At 35.3% G+C, this 15,558-nt stretch overlaps 1 protein-coding gene across 7 annotated transcripts in view; it reads right to left on the bottom strand.

Moving 5' to 3' along the window:
• THSD7A (thrombospondin type 1 domain containing 7A) overlaps nt 1–15,558 on the bottom strand; it is a 557,221-nt gene that overhangs the window by 158,380 nt on the left and 383,283 nt on the right. For all 7 annotated transcript variants that reach the window (XM_074367426.1, XM_074367427.1, XM_074367422.1 and 4 more), the window contains one exon: nt 13,368–13,549. In XM_074367426.1, the coding sequence (XP_074223527.1) occupies nt 13,368–13,549 (182 nt within the window). The remainder of the gene's footprint in view (nt 1–13,367; nt 13,550–15,558) is intronic.

Raw genomic sequence — 15,558 nt, 5'->3', positions numbered from 1 at the left:
TTTTGCTACGGGTTGTGAGCTGGAATAAATGTCAGGACCTGGGATTTTCCTTTGTGCCTAAACTTTTTATTCGTCCTACATCTAGTTAAGGCTAGACTCATCTCAATGTTTGAAGTGGGATAATATTTTATTCAAGTTTATGTCTTTGCCAAGCCTTTCGATTTTCTTTTAAGGATGCTAATCCTATTCTTACCTAGGTGACGGCTAGAAAAATGTGTCTCTGCATTTAACAGCACCTACATAGAAAACAGAATAGCAGTACTCCAGATCCCCATGTCAGGGGATGTCAGGGAACTCTCTGCCTCTCAGTATCTACCAAAGCTCTGAGGAGGGCTGCCTGAGGGAACAGCTGTACATCCATTCATTCAGATATTCTGAACTCCATCTCTGGGTTATCCCACTTAGCAGAGACCTGTAAATCTGTACCGTATCACACTAATCCCTGCTGATTTGCCTTTCCTGAGTTACACCTTCATATGTATGCTAGTGGCCTACCTTGAGGAAAACTGCTTAATGAAAAAGCTTCCTTCTGAAATTCATTGTGGTGTTTGTTGTAAAGATATTAATGAGGTTGTAATGCAATATAGTTAGTGTCATCTTCTCTTTATGAAGGCCAACTGGTGAATTTTCTTTCTGACCCTAAAACCAGAGATTGTCCTTTTCCCTTATAACTAGTTTCAATTGCCTAATGGAGGCTGTAAATTTCATAATTAACGTAGTATTCTTCTTTGCATTGGCTATTACAAGCTAAGAGCCAAGACTTGTGGTCCCACTTCAAGGAATTCACAGGCTCTTACAGCACACATTTTGTACATTATCTTTACTATATTCACCATCGGTTTGGGTATTATCTTTCTACTAGCATTTTCCCTTTGCCCCACACTCCTCATTCACTTTTCTTAAAATCACTTTATCTCCTTTTATTGTGTATATTTATGTAAAACAAAGTGGGACATAGGTAGGTATTAAAATTCTATCATTGAATGCAAGAGATTTCTTCTCTAACTGTGCATAGAATAAAAGCTGCTTGATAAATTCAAGTCACTCTCAAGCCATCAATGTAAGTTATCTTCCTATAAATAATCCCTACTATGGGAGAATCTACATATTTTTACAGGAGACAATCATTACCCTCTCCAAAGCACACTGCACACAGCACAAACGCATATGGCTCCCATGAAAACAATGACTACAATTCACAGCCAGTAGCTGCAGGGTTGATTCTGACAGTGGAAAGTCTGGACAGAGAGGAGTTCACACCAGGTGACTTGACACAATACAGTAATGGTAACTTTTCAGTTGACGCGTCTGAATCAACATGAATCAACACTAATCAACAGCTACTGACTTACAAAACTATCAACTTCATATGATTCAACACAATATGGATTCAAATGCCCACAGACCAGACTTCATACTGACCTTACAGAACCTTCATCTCAGGGAATGAATCTCTTAATCGTGTTGAGTCTTAAAAAGGACTTAAATTATCCTTAGTTTTCTGTTATAAGAGGTAGCTCCCTAAGGCATTTTTGTTTATTTTTGCAAAAGAGATATCATCAGATAATTTAATATAATGCAACTACTTTGGATGATTTTGATAAAGTTGTGGACAGCTGCTGTATCCAGTCATTTATTCTGAAGCAAATTCACAGGGCAACAGAGTACAACTGGATAGAATTTAGATTTTGGAGCCAAAAAACTGGATTGAGTGTGTCCTCTGTCACCTGTCATCTCAGTATGTCTGTGAAAATTATTCTCTAATTATTCACTTAGTCCTGTATTAAAGGGAAAACACTATCTATCACAATATGTTGGTTTCTTTGCTTATTGCTTAGCTACAAATTTTTGAAAGATAGTGAGAGATGGATCGATAGCTCTCAGTGAAAAGCATGACTATTTTCCAAGTGCTTCTGGAAATTCCTAATGGAGTAGAAACTTAATTGATCTCAGGCTTTTTAACCAGACCTAGCTGAGAACACGTAAAACACTAAGACCCTCACAATTTTTTGCATCTATTTATCAATATTATTTTGACAAGAAAAGTTAAGGTCTCCCAGGTATAATGCTGCCTAACCAATGTGGTTTTAGATGCCTGGGAATCCTGGGTAATGTAAGCGGCAGATGGATCAGGGTGGCATTCTTAGGCTGAGCTATGGTGAAAGTGTTCTTTTTAGAGCAACCAAACAGTCCCTGGGTTACTGTGAGCATTTCCTTCAGAATCCTTGGTAATATAAGGGGCAGATGGATCAGTGTGGCATTCTTAGGCTGAGCTATGGTGAAAGTGTTCTTTTTAGAGCAACCAAACAGTCCATGGGTTATTGTGAGCATTTCCTTCAGAATCCTTTGGCAACAGAATGCTGCTTAAACTTCTCAAAGGCTCAGCGTCACGAAGTAAGGCAAGCTATAATTAGTCTGTCTCCCATAACTACAGAAGTAAAATTGGTTTTCTTTCTTTTTGGCCTAGAATAATACAAAGGAAGTCTACTTTTTCCAGGAAAGGAGCAATTTCATATATAATGTAAGTACACAGCAGTATTTCAGGACATACTGAAAAGACTCCATGAATTATACATTCTGTGTTATGTTTCTCCACTTGCAAGGCCAATATACAATTATGCCTTTATTAAGCACAAAATGTTTGGAGTAAAACTATTATTTAAGAAAATCCTCCCCTTTTCTCAATTTTACCAGAAAAATAGATACATAAACAAAAACAGTTAATATTCATCTGGCATATATTAAGTGCAAGGCCTTATGCTAGGATATGTTTTATATATGTTATTTCATTAAGCCTTTGCAGAGGAAGGGAAAACAAAGGAGGAAAAGAATGACGTTAGTGAGAAATGTATATTAATCCAAAATGAAACACTATAAATTAAATGTCTAGGAAGTCAACATCCCCTAATTGAAGGGCTTTTTTTTTTTTTTGTCTTTCTTAAAGATATTTCTAAATGATACAATTAGCAAATTACCCAGACCCCTGGTAAGAATGATAGATAAACTAAAGTTTAAGAGGGAAAAAAAAATGCCATTCCATCCTCAGACGCTTAAAATCTTGGGGAGTTTCCATGAATATTCATTAGGCAATTGTGAAAGTAAAGAAGTCTATATAATCAAATGGTAACTTGTGTAATACAGTATAAGGAGGACATAGGCTTTGGGTGAAGCAAGATCACTGAAGACTTAACATTGTGAAAAAGATATTTGAAATAGGAGGTATTTTGATAGTTGTGACCATGGCTGTAGGCATTTCAAGGCAGAAAATACAGGAGCAAGAGAAAAGAAAAAGAAAGGTGATGCTTAGCTTAAAGAAAGTTCTTTTCTAAAGACAGATACAGCACAGACACTGACACTGAGAAGATACTGTTTTGCTGAATATTAAAAATATGAAACTATAAGGAGATACATCAAATCAATTACAAGATTAAGGATGGCTACTTTAAATTCTTAAATTGTGTTGAACATACAATCTTTTTATACATTAGCTCTCCCAATAAGAGGCATTTTTAGAGGATTCCAGACTAATAATATGGACCCTTTTATTTTGAGTGTATTTTTGTATGCAATAAATGGTGAAACCTTTCCAAGATGAATCTGCTGTCACGGCTTCCTTTTCCCACTGCTATTTTCCCTGGTTTATTTCCCTTTTTATTGCCCATTGCTTTTAGAAGGAATAAATATTAATGAGTTCCATGATGTAGTTTGTACTCCTCTGTTAACACTGGTGAGAGTAGCTACTCCCTATTGAGCAATCATCAGCAAGGCAGGGAGCAGCCAGCCACAAACCATTTCTTTTACATTCTTAGATAGCAGGAGTGTGCCTCTGAAAAAAAATGCCATTCATTCGCCAGTGCACATCCCTGAGTGCTCATTTCAACATTCCTTCTGGTGCTATCATTCATTGACAACTGACTCAATGAAATAAGTGCTTAAGGGTTACAAAAAGCACACACAGTACAGTCACTTGATAGTGTCAGGTTATGTGACATTTTATCCACCATTTTTCTCTCATTAATGGAAGGTCCTTTACTAACAGCTATGGCTTCTTTCCATCTTGGGTTACAGGTATGAAGTAAGATGAAACAGTATCTCAGTGTTAGGTATTCTTCCTCTCCAATTTCCTAGCTTAACTACTAGCAAAGCATCGTGGTTTCTCTTTCTTTCTTTTTTTTTTTTTTTAAGATTTGCAGCTCAGGAACCTAAAACTAGGGCTCCATTAATGTAAGTAAGAACAATGTTGGAATTGAAAGTTCTTATTTGCTTCTGAGGAGATATAGTGACTTTTCCCAGCCACTCCATTCTCCCTAGTCTTACCTCCAGAACTCTGGGAGACCCATTTTCAGGACACGAATGCCTGTGTTTCTGTTTCTCATCTTAATGTACTGATTCTCTTTGGCTGTAACAGAGGTCAAATATCTATGTCAAAATCTGGGACAGATATACTGAGAAACTCATGAAGCTTAAGGTCAGGGCTCTTCATCCGCACAGGCCCCTTCTGAGACCCTGATCTTAGTGATTTCGTATCTGAAATTTTGCTTTTTTTTAATGTATAAATTGCATAAGTGTTGGGCTTCAAAAACCTGGATTTCCCTGCCCCTCTCAGTCTCCCCCAAAGCTTTGGAAAGGATCTTTAAAAAGGACTGTCATGAGCTTTACGGGAAAATCAACTCCTGGTAATAATCATTATAATGCTTACAAAAAAAGACAGATTTTTGCACCCATTTCCGACCTACAGAATCACAATCTCAGTGGATAGCATCCAGGGACTTTGGCATTTTCTTAAAACATCCAGGTGATTCTTAAGTTACATTTTGAAAATATGTGCTTTGCAGAAAAATAATTCACCCAATGAATAAGGGTAAAAATTCTTTGTTAAGGACAGATCATAGTTGCAGCGTATTTTCAGAGCTTAGTGAAGAGCCCAATCTGGCATGTCTGAACCTCTCTATGTCAGTCTTGTGAAGGGTCAGAGCTGAACCTCCAGTCAACAAAGCTGTATATACAAGGCTACTAGTAGGTTATAAGCTCCCTGAGGACAGAGGTCAAGCCTGCTTTTTAAAAGATTCTATGTTCACCATCTCAATTACTGATGAAAACTAATAGTTTTTCAATAAGTATTTACTGAGTGAATGAAGGAATACCAAGTGAGAAATCCAAATTTTAGCACTTCATCCATCAGACTCTGACTGATATTCAGAAGAATGATGCTTGGGAGAACAGACACGATGAGTTTAACATTAAGCCACTGATGTCAACTATTCATTTCCCCACATTAAGCATTTCATCTTCACAGCAACCAAACAACTGTCTTGATAAACGCAATCAATCCTGTCACTGTCATCATCATCATTATCATCATCATCATCATCATCATCATCATCATCATCATCATACTGCTATTTTCTTTCAGAATGAGCATTTGGGACTTAAGTGTAGGTATCTGTTGTATGCATTCCATTAGACTTTGCACTATTAGAGAAATCTCAATGTTTCTAGTCTATTAATATCTTATTGTGTCATAAAATTATTATCCAATACATTTCATCCTTACTAGCTTAACATCACTCATATTTTATCAGCACACTGTCTATGACTTTGTCAAAGACACCAAAATACAGAATGAATTTTACTATCTTTTCTGGGTAATAATTCCTTTGTCATTATTACCTCTGTCTAGGTAATCAAGCCAATATCATTCATCTTTCCTATTAGCAAACTGAGACAAAACTAGATGACAGAAAAGGAGATAGGTTAGAAATACTCATGAATTTTCAGATGTTTCTCTCAGTTTAAAAAGTCTGCAATCATTCTCATGCTTCATTAAATGATATCAAGTTGGCAACACAATTTTTACTGAGTTTCATGTTTGTGAAGATTATCCTTCACTCTAAAAATACTGGAGAAAATTCTGGGCAATTTTGATTATCCAAGAAGATCTTATATCAAATGTCATTTAATCAATCCAACCAGTCTTTTGAATAGTTTTATCATTGTGCACGTACACAATTTAAATCACTCTCATCACCAAAATAAAACTTTCAGCTGCACTTTGTATATAATGATGGCATTATTGCCTGGGAAGCACAATGTGTCATCTGTCAGAGCACTTATATATTTGCCAGCAGAGGTGAATGTTCGGACTGAATGATCCACTCTCAGGCTGATCACTATAAACACTTATAATACAACTGGTTGGTGTCACAGAGTCAGTAATAATTAAAACAAAATGATTTTCTCTAAAAACCTTTGACTCTGACATTTAAAAGCCCTATTTCTAGATTTTCATTCTTCTTTATTTGGTATTAATTAGATCAATCTCCATAAGAAAACAATGATTTTTTCCTCTCATTCAGTACTTTTTTTGAATTGACTGAATTTTATTTAGTCCTTTTTAGAAAAGTATATATATGCGTACGTATTTTACTTTAATAATTATTTTTAACTTTTTAACAGGCAGAATAACTTAATATACACAAAGGTGTTCAGTGTCCCCACTCTTTCCCAACAATATACTCATCATTTCTTCCTGTCATGTACTACTGCTGTTCATTAACTGATTTACAGTGTTTTAATCTTAAAAATTATTAGTGTTGCTTCCTACATACCTATACTTATTTAGATTATCCAAGTGCTTATCAAATTCTTTGAATATCTTGAATTCTTCTCTTTCTGGGTTGAATTTCCTTCTTTCTAAATGCCATTTAGCAGTACTTTCAGTGAGGGTTTATTAGTCCTTTCACTTTTGTCTTAATTTTGCTCCAAGTTTTCAATGAGAGGTAGCTGGATAAATAATTTTAAGCTGATAGTTATCTTCCTTTCAGTACTTCCAATATATTATTTTTTATTATTTTGTTCTTTTGTAGCTGTTGAGAATTACACTTGTTAATTTGTTAATTCTTTTGTAGTTAATTTTTTCCTTCACTCTATTCCTTTTAATAACGTCTTTATAGTGGATGAGCTGAGATCTCACTACACTGTATTGAAGTGTACATATATTATTATCCCGCTTGGAAATTGGGATTTTTTTTTTTTGATTCTGTACATTCTTGTCTTTCATCAGTTCTAGAAAATTCCCTCATCTTTTCTCGATTCTCTCACTCTGAACCTTCCTGTTTAATTCTGCATGACTTTTATCCTCACCTGTACTCTCAACTTCTATTTTCAAGTGTTTCATTTTGAAAAATTTGCTTACATTTGTCTTTAGTTTACTGATAACTGTTTATTAGCTCAACCTGTCTAATTTACCCATTTATTTGTTTATTTCCAGTTAAAGTATTTTGCTTTTCTGTAACTTCTGTTTCTTTTTTTCAAGTCTGGTCCTTTTAATTGTGATTCATTATATTTAATGTTTTAATTTTTCCTTTATATATTTAATAAGTTTTAACACGTGTACTTTCTAGTTTATATCAGCTATTTCTAGTATTTCCAAACGTGTGAGTCTAATCTTACTGTTTGTTAGGCATTTTCAATCCTGTTTATGATGGAGTATTTTCCTCATGTAGTTCACAATTTTGAGTGGTCTGGTTTATCTGGGGAAACCCTGCAGCTGAGGTTAAGGTATTCCCCTCTTCAGAGTCTTTGCTTCTATTTATGTCAGGCACCTTGGTGACACCACTGGCCTGACACCATTTCTTCTATTAATCTCTCAGCTTTGTGGTCTTTGGACTTAAGTCAGTACTGTAAATTTGGAACTTAAACTCATATGAGTACAAGCCCATAGTTGGAATTCTTAGGAGAGGTTTGTTTTTGCCCTGACCTGAGGCTGAGGCTGACCTGCTTCCTTGCTATCTCCCTCCAAAGGCAAGTTCAGTTTCTCTGCCCACTCACTGATGCTATAAACTCTTTGAGACTGATGAAATAATGCAGTGTTTCTGCCTGTATTCTCTTTTTCTGAGTACAAGTTTATGTAAAACCCCTTACTGGCTCCACTCCCCCAAGTCTTCATAATGTATTATCCTTCCCCTGTACCATCCCTACCCAGGGGCAACCACAGAAAGCACTGACAGCCTTCACTTTTGGGAAACTGTTTAGTTAATCAAGACCATTTCTCTCTTTGCTCCTAAAAATATTTAAGGCAATACTGTATCCTGCATGTCCAGGTATTTTGTAAAGGATGATTTTCAGCTATTCTAGTCTGTCACATTGCTGGAAATGGAACAGAAGTGTCATTAAATAGCTATTTTTAGGCAAATGAAGTTAAGCAATGTGCATAAAGATACAAGGCCAAGCAGAAATGAAAACCAGGTTTCCTGATTATCTGCCTGGGATTCTTTTGAAAGTAGTCTTAAGATGAAAATTCAAAAGATTTTTAAGCTATCGATATAATTATGAAAGAGAAAAAGATATGTAATTTATTTTTCTCTTAAGTGAGTGGCCAACCTGACACAAAGTGCATACATTTTGACTCTCATCATTTGACCTAACAACTAGATCATGTTTCCTCTATTCAAAGTCAAAGGTGTGAACAGTTATTTATTCAGAGGTGAGGAACAGGCAAATGTGTGGATATAGCCCCTGGCTGAAACAGAGAGCGTTCAAGTGTGTTTGAAACGTTAAAGAGATTATTTTCAGACAAATTAAAAGAAAACTGTACCATTTTACAAAGGGGAGAGTAAACATGTCAAACAGGGAGAGTAAACATGTCAAACAGCAAATGTTTATTAAACAATGACTAAGTCAAAGGTATTACAAGCACTGTTTTCATGTTTCCAAGCTGCCTCATTATTTTTTTTCTTTGATTGCCTTTTTGGTTGAATGCTTCCTGACATGTCATTAGTAAGCTCTTCCTCTACTAAAAATTCTAAGTTACCTCTCGGGTAGACCACTGACCAGCTTAATCTAATTCCCAGCATGTAAGTTTTTATTAGCTTCTGTCCCAGTGGCTAAAACCTCCTGGCATCTCACTTTCCATTTTGTAATCTACTGATCACAGGGAAATTTTATAGGGAAATAGCTCTTCTCTCCCCCAAAATACCCAGAGGTTTGATTCCTTCAGGGATTTCCTATGTTTTAATTATTCTATAATTATATCACAGTGCTTTTTACATTGTACTGCATCAGTATAGGCTATGTTTCCCAAATGTAGTCATTATGTGATTTAGTTCCTTTTTCGTTTACCATACGAAGATTAGTAGAGCACAAAGTAGTATGTTTAGAAATATAATGATAAATCATGAAAACTGTTTATACCTTCCTTAACTTATCACAACAAAGTGTTCAAAACCAAACTTCATATATATTTATTTAATTGTGGTATCCTAGTGACATTTTTAAGTCAGTATATTTAAAAATCTTTTCCTGGTTTTCTATAACTTTTATCTATATAATGATCTTATAGGAAGAAAAGAAACATGAAATCATTCCTGTTTCATTGAACAGCTTTAATATTTTCCTAGCAGAACAGAAAGTGTAAGTAAACTACTGTCTTTCCTAGAGGGTTTAAGAATATTTCACCAGGGAATGTACAGAGAATCCCGACACACATTTCTGATTGGAAAGTCATGTGAAACTGTCTCATCTACCTGTTACAGTAAGAGTGATGGACAGGAAAGGTGCAGCACTAGACTTTGACATACTCTGATATTTACTTTCTGAAATAACAGGGAAATAGCACCATAAGCATAGCCTTTTTCTTTTTTCAAAATAGTTTTGACTGAAGTGGGCTAGTTTGTGGAGACCAGATAAAAGACTACAATTGTAAAGAATCTGCATTTCATTTAGGGATGGTGACTTTTATTTTATTTATTTATTTATCTTTGCAGAACATGGGAAAACATGAGCTCTTTACTCATCCTTCTGTCTACACATTCACAGTTCAATCATCCTTCCCTCAATTCATCTTTCCATTGATCCTCCAAACCTTTCTCCTGGTTTATCTCATTTCATGTCATCATACAAACTCATTATCAAGGCTGTTTTTCTTAATAACCTCAAATCCCACAGGCCTTATCCAGATTTCACTGTGGATTATTTGCTATGTTTTCTACAAAAGAATATTCTAAAACTTCCTATCATATAAATTGCATATAAACTTTATGACACTTTATAACCAACACTTTTGGTTTCCCTCATTTAAAAACATGTGTAATTTGTATCAAATGGAAGAATTCCTTGAGTAGCTAAAAATCTGCTTTTATTTCATTCTGAACTCTTATAAAAGTGAACTCATGCTCATGAATTCAATGATCAGTAACATTTTCATCAGCTTTCTAGGACTTACACTGATAACCTCCCCATAGGCAAGGCCTCTTCCTGTCATATTATGAAGAAGGACAGATTTCACACCAGTATAAGCTGGACATTCTTCAAGCCTACTGGAATTCTGAACAGCCAGCTGGACAGAAACTGTCAGAAATTTTTATTACTAACTCTTCTCTGTAGAGAACTTGTCAACGCTTTCTTCTAAAGAAGAGATAGTGGACATTTAAAATCACCTGAATACTGTGTCAGAATTGTAAGACTTAAGCGAATACAATGTGGATCCTCTCCAATATCAAGCAGATACATTTTTCCTATTGCCTATAGATGACATCACCAACTTGGTAAGTATTCTAATCATATAATTCACCTGGTACAGATATCAAGTTTTCAGTAGCATACCTTACACTTTTTATCTACTTTAGTAATACTAATTTCAACTTTCTGAAAATTAAATATATTAGTTCCAAGGAAAAGAATTTTTACAGCCCAGTGTGGTGTGAGTCAGTTAACAGTAGTAAATACACCAGTGAATAAAGTGATTTAATATGGTCTTTGTGCCAAGGTGCTCATTCTCATTCTGCTGTGTAATAAGATGTGCCGAGATAAGAAAGGGAATTTATGTGAATTTTGTATCACTTGTTTGCAGTATTTTTGTATCAAGAATTTTTATTTTTGGGCTCAAATATTTTATCTGGAGTTAAGGTATTTTTAATAATTGGGTTACGTGTGAGAACAAGACATTTATAGACAACACGGTGTCAATCTGTGAAAACAAAGAGTATAGACCTTCTCCTTCAAATTAAGTGCAGCTTAGGGTAACCTGTTCATGGTTACATGGTCAAGATTTCCTGAGATCAGGAAATTATCATTAGGACTGATTGAGGGAGTTATTTTGAGAGGTTTCCCTGTTTTTATAGAGTAAGCTTTCATTCTCTTGTATTTATTGAAGGAAGATAGGCTGTGAACAATTTTCACAGCCCACTGTCTAATTGTTCTCCATTCACATATATTTATAGTCCTTACATGTCACCCCTGGGATGCTGGTTTATTGAATAAGTTTCCTACTGGGAAATGTTGAGTGCTTCTGGGGGGAAACTCACATAATCTAAATTCTGAGAAAAAAAAAAAAAGCTGCAACTTTCAGAGAGAATCAACTATTTTTGCAAAGACTATAAGAAGCTTATTAATAGTCCTGGTATTTAATATGAAAGGACACAGATTCCTAAGTTATTCATGTTACATACATGACAAACACTAGTTTTAGGCAAATTGACTGCTTCTATATCTATTAATCTCTGTTTCGGCATTTGCTTTACTCCAACAGATACATCTGAATAATGATGGTCTTTGTGTTCCCTTTTTTCTGTGACTTTTATTTTCGTGGCTCTGCAGTGCTTTGACAGGAGTAGTAGGGGGACTTTATGACAAAACCGTTTAAAAAAATACCCAGTTGCAATTCAGAATTCTGAAGGATCTTTTGAAAGTAATAACCTACAGGACATAATTGACATTCAGAAACTAAAATCTGATCCACCTCTAGCAATGAAATTATACTACTCTGAAAGGACTGCTATAATAAATCCACCTGAGAGTGTTAAAAATGTAGCCATTAAAGTGGCCAAGAAAATATTAATGTACTAACATTACATGTTTTATGCTACTTTCTTAAAAACCTCAAGATAAATTAGTAGTAAAAATGTATCCCCTAGGCTAGATTTCTAAATGAGTTAACATGCTGTGTAAAGTTAGTGGATACAAAACAATTACATTTTGTAAGTTTCAAATGCAAAACTTTAGTCTTTATTTTCCATGAATTACTGGTCACCAGTGACCCTTCTTTTTGAGGGGGAGACAGAGGAGCCATCTCTTTTGTTTTTTAAAAAACCAATTTCTCTTGGTTCCTTCCCTTCTTTCTGCTTTTCTAGTTATTCTTTGTCATACTCCTACTCTGAATGCTTTCTTTTTCTTTTTTTCTTTTTCTCTCTCTCTCTCTCTTTTTTTTTTTTTTTTTTTTTTTTTGCTTTAATACATGCTGTTCCCTCTGCCTGGAATAAATTCCCTCTTGTTTTCCTGACCCACTTAACTGCAGGGAGTACATGCATCACAACTTAGCTCAAGTGCCACCTCCTTTATGAATGTTTCTCCCATGATTCCCCAGAGCTATTCTAAAACTCAGTTATAATCCATACCATATTGCATTATATCTACCGGTTTGTTTGTGTGCCCTCACGATGACCATGAGCACTTTCCTGACATGAAATTTGTACTGATATTTTTATCCTCACCATCATACACAATCTTTGGAACTCTACTGGCAACTAATCAGTTTATGCTGAAGGTATGAGGGACAGAAGTCCTGCTGTCCCTCAGATAGAAAAGTTTAGAAGGTCTGCGTTACAGCACTGCTTGAAAGCACTCATATTTACCCGTGGACTAAAGGGCTACAAAGTGAATATAAGCTTAATCCAACAACAATTAGAATTTTAGAGTAATATTAATACATTAACAATATATACTTTTAGCCCTGGTCATTTTGGACTCATTTATCCTTTTGTACACTTATCACATCTGGTCCCTAGACTGAGATTTAAACAAAAAAATTCTAAAATATGTCGCCAAATGAAAAGGTTTAACCAAAGGGTTTTCAAAAAAAAAAAGTAATGCCTTTGGGTTCAAGATTTTTTTTCTTTACTAGAGTTTTAGTCTGTATTTCTTTATGTTCAAACTGAAAATTTCACTCAATACCATAATTATTTTTTCAACCATATTATAAACTGCAAAATGAGATGTTGTCTATAAGAAGGTATCACTTCTTCTTACACAATGAAAAGAAAATTTGGGCTTTAGGATACATACTTGTATTCTATGTGTACACTTACAAGTTTTTATTCTATTTTTATGATTAATTACTCCTGCTATTTTTTGACTCAGAGCCTGAAGTCTAAATTTAAAGAAGACTTGTCAGGGTATCAAAACCAACTAAAGATGAAATTCATTAATTACCTGTACAACCATAATTAGGACTACTATTCACCATTGTAGACACCAGTCATAATATGAACAGAAACATGGCTCTTCATGCCCCAAAGACTGCATATATAACCCTACAGGGTAATCCCATGCTCAGTCTCCATGGGTGAGTATTTGAGAAGAAAAGAGTTTACCTTCTTTGTCCTTGTTGGTGTTTAAGTGTGAGAAGAGGTTCCCGTTGTCCTGCACACAGTACACCTCTCGAGTCTGCACCCCTCCACCACAGAGTGCCGTCTGGTTGCCCCGTCTCTTGTCCTGCTGACTGAGCAGAGGGTCCACACGGCACTCGGACCACTCTGTAGTCCTCCAGCTGTACCTAGATAAAGGAAACGCCATTCATCTTTATTGAATAGAACTTTTCTTTGCTCCTATTTATCCTTCAAAAAATTAACCCGAAAAATAATTTCCTCTTGAATCAATCTTAGACTACATCTATGATGCAGATTCAGTTTCAATTCCTTCTACATCCATTTAAGAGGGGTTAAATTTAAGATGATCCATTTTAATTGCAACTACTGGAAGTTACTTATAAATATTTTATGAAAAGACAGCATAATGCTGAAAACATGAAATTTTATGTTCAATTAAGCTGAACTCAGGCTTGCCCTTTTCCTGAAGCTTATAAACAAAGGAAGATTGAATCTGAGAATGGAAAACATAAATGTTGATGAACACAAACATTTGTTTGGTCTTTAATAAAATGCATGAAAATTGCTTCTTCATACTGGATCAAAATTATAATTGTGTGTTTGTAATAAAAATACAACATAATTTAGAGTTTTCTCTTTATTGTTGAGAATAAGAGTGTTTTGTTTTTTTTTTCTGTAGCACTGTGCATCCCTGATGAGTGCTGATGAATGATGAAAAGAGCTGACGTTTCTAATCAGTGGAACACAGGAAAGATGATCTGTGATCCTACATTAAAGCTCCAATCAAGATCATGATGTGAAAGAAATGTCAGGGGATTGTCAGCCCAACACGTGCTTTAAGGCGATAGCCAGGGAACCATTTCCAGATGTCACCGAAGACAGAAAGTGATGGCATTTCTCCACCTTAAGGAAAGTGGATATTCTAAAAGCACAAAGAAAATGGCTCATGTAGCACTTTGTGTCTCTTTAACCAAGATGCTTTCTTAGTAATCAGATTAACAGCTAACACAGGTACAAATGGATGTGCTCATGTTCATCTCAATTAGACAGAAAGGTTCAATGGGCCCTTGAAAATCTGCTCTAGATGCTTTGCTTTGTCAATGGTAAAGTTTCATGAGAGTAAAGCTGAACTTCATGCCCGTTTTTCATTTTTATAAGTATGGGTTCGTGATTTGACAGTGGTGCAGGACTGAGGCATCAAGGAACAATATTCTTGACATGTATTTATAAAGGAAGTGCAGCATTCAGTTCAATTCTAAAAACATGGATAACTGATGCCTTGGGCAGGGAGGAGGGAAGGAAAGTAACACCAAGCAAGTCATTCATTAGAGGAGTTAAAATGAAAATTTTATCTCTTATAGAATGGAGTCCCAATTTAGGTCATCCTAAGGAGTCCTGTGAGATGAATAAATTTTCAGTAATGTAAAGTGATTATACATTCTTAAAAAAAATGCTACCATTCACAAAGGGGAAGAAGAAAGAGACTCAGAGTATCTGTTTATTTTGTTAGTAATGGTTGAATATCTGAGAGGATAAAGCATAAAACACTCGGCTTGAGACAAAAATTGAAGAAACTCATAGGAAACTCTGACTAGAGATTGTGGGAACTTCCTTAGATTATATAGAGAGGAACACCCAAGTCAGTGGGACGAGCAGAGAAGTTAGGCAGGAAACTCTCCAGGGTGTTGGGTCACTTGTCACTCAGGGGAGAATGGACGATTCCAAAGTGCCTCAGAATGAATGATCCTGCATAAGCCATCACTATCCTTTGTTACTGCTATTGTTATTATTATTACAAGTAGCGGAGGAGGAGGAGTTGTAATTTTATTTCTCACTGTTTCATGAAGTTCAGGTGCATGCATGTTCTTCAAGTGTTTGAAATATTCCAAGAAACCTTTCAGTGACCCCTGTGGGTATCTATTGAGAACCTAAGATTCTGTAAGTTGTTTTATAAAGATTCTATATTCAAACTAAGCTGAAATATATTTATTGCCAAGATAATTCACAGTAATGTCCTAGAAGTGATTTTTTTAACGATAAAAAGAATGTAATTATACTGCCAAATATTTCAAAATTGGACTTATTTCATCTGAATTCAACAAACATTTATCTGACACTTACTGTGTGCCTGTCCCTATGATACATGCCAGTGATTTAAACAAACAAAAAAAACAAG

This window comes from Camelus bactrianus, chromosome 7, assembly GCF_048773025.1.
Source record: "Camelus bactrianus isolate YW-2024 breed Bactrian camel chromosome 7, ASM4877302v1, whole genome shotgun sequence".
NCBI lineage: Eukaryota > Metazoa > Chordata > Mammalia > Artiodactyla > Camelidae > Camelus > Camelus bactrianus.
This window is presented reverse-complemented; position numbering and strand designations above follow the sequence as displayed.